We start from the raw sequence: 10,801 nt of genomic DNA, 5'->3' as shown, positions 1-10,801 counted from the left end.
TATCTATCTATCTATCTATCTATCTATCTATCTATCTATCTATCTATTTATTCATTTATTTATCTGACCAACCAGAATATATTTGTGGCCAAGGTTGCTGGTATCATGTCTGGATTTTATTTATTTATTTTTTTTATTTTTTTAAGATTATAGCCTTTGTATATAAATCCTTTTAATACTTTTTTCTGTTCTCACACAGCTCTATAATAGGCAATAATTTAAACTGCAACAGAAAACTAACATACAGGAGCTCTGGAGAGTAGCTCAGAACATCTTCCTGGCTGAGCCTTTTCCTTCACCTAACTTGGTATGACTTCATCTTAATCTGGGATATTGACATCTGTTATATTGCAAAGTCACTCCTGGAAACTTCCCAGGCTCCAAATCCGTCTGTCGAGTTTTTCTCAACCTGAAATTATAAACTTGTCTTTGTTCTGTTACCCTTTCTTGATGCTAAAACCTCTACCTGTTCTAGAACTCAATATACTGGCTGTCTGTTGAGATTGTAGGTCTTCAGTTTCTCAGTGGTCACACTTCAGCCAGAATTCCATTCCTGACCAGAGCTATCCTACCTTACGTCAAATCATAACAAGTGATGGAACACGATACTACTATGTCTACTACTACTATAGTTATTATTACTATTATTATTATTATACATACAATGTTAGATTGTGCTCTTATATATTCATGCTTAATATATGTTGCTAAGGGATTTCACGTTATGAAATTGCTCTCTAATATCTCCAGACAATATTGCAGTATTGCTACATGCAGATAGGAAAACATAAATCTACTAAAATAATTGTGTTGGATACTGAATGGGTACAAAGGGATACTGCAATGTATGTAGGTGATATTAAAAGTGGCATTATAGAAAATGTGTGGGTGGGACCTATCTTGTATACATCTGGAATACTTTTAGTGGCTTTGCAGGTTGGTCAAAGGCCCTGGTCCTCTTTTACTTGCCTTCTGTTTAATCTTGTGTTTATCACTCTCTCATTTTATTTGAATATGTAAGAATTTTTGTTTGTTTTTTTATTTTTGAATTTTTATGTGGCTAATTACATTTTGGGTGGTCATCTTGACTTGTAATTTGAGTTTTGTGTTTTTCCAAGTTTTCTCCAGGTTGATGGACCATCTTTTGCTATTTTCTTCTTCTGTGAGGTGTTTTTTATTGATTAAACATTCTACAGTCTAATACTTACCTGACAGGGGACTTACCATAATCAAGAAGGCAGTTTTCCCAGGATGAGACTCATCCACTGCACACTGGATGTGCTGACCACTCTCACTTTCTGAGAAAGAGGGAGAGAAAAGAAAAACTGTGTAGTCTGTCTTCTACAAGCTATAACTTCTGTCATCCACATTACAAATACTGTTATTATGAATCACTGTATTAGCTACTAGTTGTAGCTAGGTATAAGTGAACTGTATGGAGATTTGTATGAGGATATGGCTGGGTCAGGGATATACATATTCAGAACATATGTATATTCACAGATACTGAATTGTTTTTGAAAGAAACTACACAACCTTATACTCCTACTAGCACCATGAAATTTTGTATTGTTTCACCACCTTACTGTCAACTTTGCTCAGTTTGTTTATACTACTCTGGATAGTACTTTTGGGGCCATTTTGCACTTAGTAAGGTCGAGTATCTTTTCAGGCACTCCTGGGTACAACCCTCATTGTATTTTTCTAGCTGATGTGTAGACGCTATTTATGTATTATGACTTGGAATCTCTGGTCAGTTCTCTATGCTGCAATTTTTATTTCAGTTTTTACATTTTACTTCTATTTCATTAATGAAACTTTATGTGAACAAAAGGTACCATTTTTAAAATTAGACAAATACATTGACCTTTTCTTTTGTGATTTGTAGTTTAAAGAAATTCTTTTACTCTCAGGGTCCTATTTTCTTTTTGTAATGGTGATGTCTGACAATGTATCTGTTTTAAAGGCATTTCTTGACTGTTTTTAATGTTTGTTCATTTATTATAAATGTTTTCTCAATATATTTAAGTTTTGACTAAAATATAATTAAATAAACTTATCTTCCCTTTCCTCCTTCCAACTCTTCCCAAACTCCTCCTTTCTCCCTCTCAAATTCATGCTTTCCTTTTGATGATGATGTAACACATTCACACAAATACATAAATACAACCTAATGTGTCCATTTAGTATTGCTTGCATGTGTATAATTTTAGGGCTGACCACTTGATGTTGGATAACCAATTAAGTAGTTCATCCCTGGGGAAGATTCATTCTTCCTCTCTCAGCAATTGTTAGTTGCTTGTGGTTCTTTGTTTAGGGTTGTAGTACTGTGAGATTTCCCCATTCCCGTCTTTGTATATATATTAGTGTTGTCATTGCTTGGTTTTTGTTGAGGCAGCCATATTGTTGAGGTAGCATGGATGAAGCTTCCCTATCATTTCCAGGAGACACAGTCTCACAGCAGGCTTCCTGTGAATTCTGGCTCTTCTTTCTTCTTCCTCTTTTATGCTTCCTGAGGCTTAGGTTCAGGAGTTGTGCAATCAATTTCTCAACTGGAGCCAGGTATCCAACATTCTCTATATTTTGACCAGTTGTGGTTTTCTATAACCATCTTCATCTGCTGCAAAGGGAAGCTTCTTTGATTAGGAGTGATAATGATCTTTATCTATGGGCATAAAGATGCATGCATATATATGTATGATATACATGATGACATATACATGAAGATATATTTAGAATTCAGGCAGGAATTGTGCTGGTCTGATAAAGTGGCAGGAGTGGTTGTCCTCTAAGATCTATGACTTCACTCTTCTCAGGTACTTGGTTAGTTTTCCAGTATCAGACATAATTTTGCTTCCATGGAGTTAGCCTTAAGTCTAATTAGACAGCCAAGTAGTAGCCAGTAGGTTACTGCCAAGGTGCGAGTGCCACTGTTGCACTTTTGTGATACTTTCCCGTCCTGATCATTGCTGTGGATCGTATGCATCACAGTTTGGCAGAACTACTTACTGTTTCCTTCCCCTGGCAACATCTTCTGGTTCTACAAAATATCAGTCCTTGGACACGAGGCTTTCAGGTCAGATTTGGAGCTTGAATCTCCTGAGTCCCATGTCCAGAGTACATGGTGTCTTCAGTAATAAGGAGTTCCTTTCAACTTCTTGGAGGTAATCTTGATTATTTTTTATCTGTTGCTTTTTACATCAACTTTAGATCTCTTATAAAATTTCACAAATAGCAATTTTATCAGAATTTTAAAAGATCAGTTTGAAAGAAGTTTTTATAATTTCAAAGTTTTTTTGTGAATGTATTTACTTTTCAATTATTTAGAGCTTTATTAATTTTTAAAATAAAATTTGTTTGCTATTATATAAGGTGTTTACCTATTTTATTACATCAACTTCTGGAAATTTTGTTGTCAATGTAAGTGATATTTTTATAAAACATTTGTTAAAAATTTTTGCTAAGATTAGTAGTATATTTCATATACTTAGGGGCCATAATGAGCAAACAAGGAATTAAAGTACAAAAGAAAATTATACAGACAAGAAATGTGTGATTCAAGATATATAAAGCTGTTGGTGGCATAGCATGGCTTACTGTTCTACAGTCAACTCTTAGTTTTATATGTATAAAGAAAGTATTATAAAACAACAATAGGGACTGGGGATGTGTAGCAGGATATTTTCCCACTGTATTTGTATAAAGCTCAGAGATCGGGCTGTATGAGAGGTAGGCGGAGTGAGGAGTCGGGAGGAGAGAAGGAGAGGAAGCGGAGGAGACTAACCGGGAGAGGAAGAGACTGGCAACAAAGGAGGAGGATGCGTTGGTTGAGAGCAGTCCTGGGTAACACTTTATATCTAAAGGTTAGATATTGGGAAACAACCCTAATTGTGTGGGCATCTTGTTAATTGAGCATTCCAAATATACAAATCCTTTGGATACCTTTAAGCTTTAAGAGTCTTCATTCTACAGAGAACCGTGAGCATGGTGGCTGACTGGGAACAAGCTAGATCCGACACTGTTTTTTAAATATTATGTGCGCAACAAGTGGTGCACTAACTTCAGGCACGAATTCACTAGAAATTTAAGTCTATTCACCTGAGAGTTAAGGCTTGTTCCCGGGCAGCCGCCATTTTCCCACAGCTCTGGCTCTGGATTGTGGCTCCGGCTATCTAGAAACACTGGCCCTGGCACCCACGCTGTTTCCACAAAGCTTGGCTGAACCCCAGACAATACTCACCATGCTCACAGTTCCTGGTCGAATGAAGACTCTTAAAGCTTAATAATTAACCAATAGATTTATATATTTGGGATGCTCAATTAACAAGATGCCCTCACAATTAAGGTTCTTTCCCAATATTTAACCTTTAGATATAAATTGTTAACCCAGGACTGCTCTCAACCAATGCATCCTCCTCCATCGTTGCCAGTCTCCTCCTCTGCCTGTTAGTCTTCTCCCCTTCCTCTCCTTGTCTCCTCCCGACTCCTCACTCCGCCTACCTCTCATACAGCCCAATCTCTGAGCTTTATACAAATGTTGTGGGAAAACATCTCGCTACAGAGACGTAACTCAGTTGGTAGAGTATTTGCCTAGCATGCAGGAAGCCCCGTGTTCAATCCCTAGCATTGCATAAAAATGCATTTTGTGATATATACATATTTGTAATCCTTGGGAAATGGAGGCAGAAGGATCAGAAGTTTAAGGGCATCCTCAGATACACAGCAAACTTGAGGCCAGCCTGGGCTGCACTAAAATAAAATTTTAAGAATTACAAAAAGCATATTATAGCAAATACATAAGTCACTAAGATAATAGCTTCTTCGTATCATCAAGTATGTTGTATCGTACTGAGTCATTTCATATGTTTGTATTGATTTGCTGTATTTTTGTACAACTGAAAGCACAGTAGGTTTGATGATGTCAGTATCAACTCAGGTGCTATGAGATTATTTTGATGGTTAGGACCTCAGCATCTGTGGGATCACCGTCATATCTAAATCCAATATGGGCAGAAATGGTATTATGTGGCCCATGATTATCTTGTTTTACATCTTTAACGTTGATTAGACTTATTTTATCATGTAGCTTGATAATTTTAATATAGAGAACATTTTTAAGTCCAAATTTATAATCTATTTCTTCTGGCTTTTATTCCTCTGTGTGTTTTATGACTTAGTTTCAGAAGCATGAACTGGCGCATGATTCTTTTTATGTATTTTTAAATATTTTTTTAATATTTTTTACAAGTTGTTTACAAGTGGTATATTGATAATCCCAGCATTTGGAAGGCTGAGGCAGGAGGATCAAGAGGGTAGACTAACATAGTCAAACCCTGACTCTAAAACAAAACAAAACTAAACATTAAACATTACTCCCCCAAGGGGAAAAAAAATCAAATCAAACAAACATAGAAAAAATATCTGTGAATTAACCAACTAACCAACTAACCAACCAACCAGCCAGCCAGCCAGCCAGCCAGCCAGCCAGCCAACCAACCAGTCAACCAAGCAGCCAGCCAACCAAGGAAATGAATGATCTACTGGGTTCTGAGCTGTGCACATATGTGTTCAGCACTCCAGAAACTGAGGTAAAAGTATCATTGAGCTCTGGTTTGAGACCACCATGGGTAATAGAACAAGGCCAGATCTTAAACACAAGCAAAACCAGATGAAAACAGAATTTATTTGCTGGGAATTTTATAGTCTGAACAAAAAATCCATTCTTCCAAACAGGATTTGTGTTTGATGATACTGAGAAACCTACCAGACTGATGTTTTTGACTCTTACCTTTGCGGTCCAAAAATATCAACCTGAACCTGCTTAAAAATTAAAGCAAGTTTCAAACCTCTGACTTAGGAAGTTTTTATGTATTACCTGTGGCTGTTCGTGAATTCCTACCATGGTAGCCTCTAAGCCAAAGGCTGTTAGTAGCTGATCTGGCTTCATAAGAAATTGGTTGAAAATCAATTTGTGGCTACCTTTCCATATTCAACAAATAATTCAAAATTTTGCAGAAAATAATTCACATGTTTGGACGTGCACTTCTTTTAACTGACTGCTGAAGACTTCAGGGGTCCATAATATAACAGTCCATAGTCGGAGTCCATAACTGGGCACACATTTGGCCAACAACTCACATTTTGACCCCTTTAAAATCCCATGACCTTGGGTAACATTGGCTTCTGTGAACTTGAATGTTCCCATCACTTAAAAGAGGACTTAATGCGGTGTGTGTTGGTGTGTGCTTGAGGCAGAGGCAGGAGCAACAAGAGGTCAAAGGCAGCCTGGGCTGCTAGCTGACCCTGTGTAAATAAGGGAATAAAGGAGGGATTATACTTCCTTCCCCACAGCTTGGAGGAACAAGTGCTATGGGCAAGCTCTGCCACAAGTGTGAAATAGAAATCAGAATTCCTTTCAGGAAGTGGCAGAAAACAAATAGTATTTCTGAACTGAGGAATCTGTTCTCCTTTAATACTTTATCACCACATCCAGGCAGTTTCCAGAAAGTCTAAAAGTTGCTTTTAATTTTCAAACAACTTACAAATCTTCAGTATAATGAGTGAAGACTGTTGTAGTTTGGTGTTCTCTCTGAGGAAGTGGCAAGCAAACTGTGCAGGTGTATTTTATAAAAAAGTATGTTAACTCGGCAATGTGTTAAGTTCTGTGATTTTGAGGAGCATCTCATACTGAGGAAGGCATCACCTGATCTCCTTAGTATATTTATGGATTCAGAACATTTTTTTCTTCTCTTAAATAATTCTGTAAGTTACTGTAAACACTGTCCTGTACATCCAAGGGGAGGAAAAAGGAACAGGCAATTCCACATCCCTGAGGTCCAGGAGCCAGTTGGTGCTGTTGGTGCTGTTGATATAACTGTATTCGAAAGGCAGTTATAGGATAATTTGATGTGGGAGCAGGTGAAGCACAAATGATTCTGGGTTGAGGAAAGGTGAGCAAATGACTGAGACTCCAATCAACGCTGGCTCAGTTGCTATAGTGCTTGGACAGGCATGTCTCCTGATGTGATTTCACATCATTTTAGACTTAGGTTAAAGATTTGAGTTTTGGATCAACAATGTGCAAATTTGGTTTGCCATTTGAATTCAGAAAGGAGATGACAGAATTCTTGGGGGGAGCCTCCTCCACCTCCAAAAACACACAGAGAAACATTACTCTGCGTCAACTTCTCAGAGAACAGAAATGGTAAGAATGCAAAACTATTAGTGATAGAGAACATGGAGTGATTAACAACCCAAGAATACTCTCCAATAGTGCTTTGTTTATTTATTTAATCTTCGTGTTGCTAGGACTCAAATTCAGGTGAAGGAAGTGCTTTACTACTGCTCTACATTTTTAATAATAGTAATAATTAACAAAATTTGTTTTGAGACGGGGGTCTAGCTTTGTAAGTTTGGCTGGCCTCAAATTTGTAAAATCCCCCTGCCTCTGCCCAGATTACTGATGTGTCCAACCATGCCTGGCTAAGACTGTCATCTCCGTGTTTATATACATTTTTGTGTGCTAATAGAGATAAAAAATTATTTTCTCCATTACATGATTTTTTTTTTAGCCTATGCAATACTTTGTCACTTTAGAGTAATTGTGAAAGAGTCAGAGAAATGTGGTTTTCTAGTTGTCACTAGCCTGTCCCGTAATCACTGTCACAGGGAAAGATAGGAGACGAATCCTACAGACCTATTTGTTCTTGTCACTAGAGATACAATTGAGACCAAAACCCAAATTATACAAAGAGTAATTTATCAATTTCTGTTTCATTGGCGTAAATTGAAAGGAAGTGATGTCTTAGGCTCTTGCGGTCGGTCACTTTGCAACAGGAGAATTCATTATCTAATTCTACAGAAAGAAAACTGCCTCAGAGCTGTATTTGCATGTAAAGGATGAGTGCCCACACATGCAGCCAGAGTGGCAGAGGTCACAGAAAAAACAAAGTATACAGGGAACAGAGTTTCAAGTGTTCTCTGCTTGACAGCCTCCTACTTCTTCCTTTTTCTGGGTCAGAGTGGCTTTGGGGGCACATTGTTCAATGTGCTGAGAGAGAAGCTTCTGGAGCTCTTTGCTTATGCAAACTCACTTACATAAGTCCTGGTAATTCGGCTACAGGAAGTATACTGAACTCTTTGATCTCTTCCTGATTCTGAGAGGCACACAGCTAATATTAACCTGAAGGGGTATGTCCTCTTAAGACCATTTCCTATTTCATGGCATTTCCCTCAGTATGTGGAGAAGGATCAGACTTGAGACTTGAATTCTTCACCAAGTGATTGTTTTCATTTTATATAACCACAGCTTGCTGAATCCACTTAGTGTTGCTTGTGTATATATGTTTCAGGACTGGTCACCCACTATTTGATAAGTATTTGGGGCCTTCATCTCTTAGGAAAACTACTCACTTTCTTACTTCACAGTTGTTACTTGACTGTAGTTCTTTATTTAGAGGGGACCGTGTGATTTCCAACATCCAATGTTCCCCATCCACATAGGCATTGTCATTTATTCAGGTCTTGTTTGAGCAGTCATATTGTTGAGATTTCATGGGTGTAGCTTCCCTGTCATAATTAGAAGACACAATTTTGCATCAGATTTTCTGATCCTCCGACTCTTACTCTGCCCATCTCTTCTGCAGTGCTTTCTAATCATTAGCTGTATGAGTTGGGCTGTCCATGTACCAGTCTGGGCTGGGCACTTCACAGTTGTTCTCTGCAGTATGACTAGTTGTGGTTTTCTATAATGGTCCCATTGATGGCAAAGAGAGACTGTTTTGATAAGGTGTGAGAACCACACACATGCTGGGGTGTAAGGATAAGTATTTGGAATGCAGTTAGGAATTATGCTGGTCTAAGAAAGGGGCAGTGATCGGTTCTCCTTTTAGATCTGTGGCCTTACCAGCTATGGGTGTTTGGTTAAGCTTCCAGGACCAGACATAATTTCTATAATGTTGAGTGGGCTTTGAATCCAATTAGAAAGGTGCTGGCTGCCACCAAGATGTATGTGCTACTATTGCACCAGTAGGAGTATCTTGTCACACTGAGTATTGCTATGGTTTGTAGGCATTATAGTTGGGCAGGATGATTTAATGCTTCCTTCTCTTGGCAGCTTGCATACTGTCTTCCAGTACTATGAAAACTAGTCCTGGGGTGGGTGGGGGGGAAGCTTTTGGGTCAGATGCAGCTCCTTTACTCTTGTGTCTGAAGTAAATGGTGTGGTGCCTTCGTAAAGTCTTACCCTTAAGTTTTGGGAGGCAATTAAGAGCAACAGCAGTATCCTATATTGTTTTAGCATCCTTTAGACTCTCCTGACCAATGACTTGAAGTGTGGTTTCTCATGCTTATTACTGGGGTTTTTATTACATAGTCTATGGGTCTTAATGGGAACATTGTCACCCCAGAAGAGAATTTTTTTTTTTCTGAGACAGGGTTCATCTGTGTAGCCCTGGCTGTCCTGGAACTCACTCTGTAGACCAGGCTGGCTTTGAACTCAGAATTCTACCTGCCTCTGCCTCCCAAGTGCTGGGATTAAAGGTGTGCACCACCATTGCTCGGCACCCCAGCAGAGAAACTTAATCCAACCTATATACATATGAGTACACATACACGTATTATATGTAGTTTTAGATAAAGATAGAGAAACTTAAGGTTCATTCCATTTGTCTGAACACTTTCTCGTTACTCTCTCTGGTCTCCAGTTCAGGTGACAGGTCCAAAGGATTTCATTAGGCCTTTCTTCTTGTCTACTGAGATCTAACGTCCTTTAAATACCACGAGAGTTATTAAAAGTAAAATAGGTGAATTAGAATGATGTAGATGTGCTTTGGCATCAAAGGAGACTGGATTGAGTATATCGTCAGCTCCATCACTCAGTCAGTACTGTGGAGGTTGAGTCCCTTCACACCTCAGCACTCACCTCCCACCAAGGGATGGGGGAGTTGATGAATTTGAACATTTCTTGGTCCAATTCTTACCTCTTTTCAATGACTTAGTTGCAATTTTGCTGCGAGGGGGACGAAGAGATGTGGTGGTGGTCATTGTCCTTACAGTGATTAAGGGGTTTTGTCTGCTATTATTAGATTACAACTTCTAGGTGGCCAGGGGGTTGCATGTTTTACTCACTTTATCTGAGAATTAGTGAACTGAACTTTAAGTACAGTCTCTATATTGGATGAATTATTTTTGTTTGTTTTTGTTTGAAAAACATGAGAACCAAGGCCATATTTAACTGTGTTAGACATAGTTAACACATTTTTAAATAATTATTTTACAATCTCTTTCCTGGTTTTCTTTTCCTGGAAACTCCATGTACTCTGGGTTGTTGAATTTGTCACTATTGCTTTCATATAAGTGTGAATCTGCACACACACACACACACACACACACACGTTTTAAGTGGCTATGTCTTTTTGGTACATTTATCTTAAACCTTGAATCTGTTGTTGCTTGTCTGGCCTACAAAGAGACCTTGATAATTGACAGTTGTATTCTGACCTGAGAGAACTCACAGAGCTGTGATTATAGGCGCCTTCTAGCTGTCACTTTGATTTCAGTGGGATTGTACTTCAATGCTTTGCCTAGGAGCACTAAGAGAGAGAGAGTTTTCCTTTGCAGGTTCCCTTTAGAAAAACTTCACCAAAATGAGGGGGGAAAGACACCAGCTTTCTTTTCATCTGGAATTAATGTGATCATCAGTGTCTAAAGAAGGGAGAGGAGGCTGGTTTCGGTTTCAGTGAAATCCAGACTTTCAAAGCCATTGAGCTGTTGATCCCGTTCCTTTCTGTCCCCTACTGCT

The 10,801-nt window shown here is 38.5% G+C and overlaps 1 protein-coding gene and 1 non-coding gene across 2 annotated transcripts in view; one reads left to right on the top strand and one right to left on the bottom strand.

The window, feature by feature from the left end:
- LOC114629152 (ubiquitin-conjugating enzyme E2 variant 2-like) overlaps window positions 1–10,044 on the bottom strand; it is a 59,243-nt gene extending 49,199 nt beyond the window's left edge. The window contains exons 1-2 of the mRNA XM_028777159.1: window positions 9,981–10,044; window positions 1,209–1,298 (exon numbers count right to left, since the gene is read on the bottom strand). Coding sequence (XP_028632992.1) covers window positions 1,209–1,298; window positions 9,981–10,044 — 154 coding nt within the window. The remainder of the gene's footprint in view (window positions 1–1,208; window positions 1,299–9,980) is intronic.
- On the top strand, window positions 1,201–1,371 carry LOC114629240. Its single transcript, XR_003712621.1, has one exon. It is a non-coding gene; the product is annotated as a U1 spliceosomal RNA (small nuclear RNA).
- Window positions 10,045–10,801: the final 757 nt, after the last annotated feature.

Source organism: Grammomys surdaster, unplaced genomic scaffold (genome assembly GCF_004785775.1).
Source record: "Grammomys surdaster isolate TR1022 unplaced genomic scaffold, NIH_TR_1.0 278, whole genome shotgun sequence".
NCBI lineage: Eukaryota > Metazoa > Chordata > Mammalia > Rodentia > Muridae > Grammomys > Grammomys surdaster.
The sequence above is the reverse complement of the archived record's forward strand: the minus strand, read 5'-3'. Positions and strand labels throughout refer to the sequence as shown.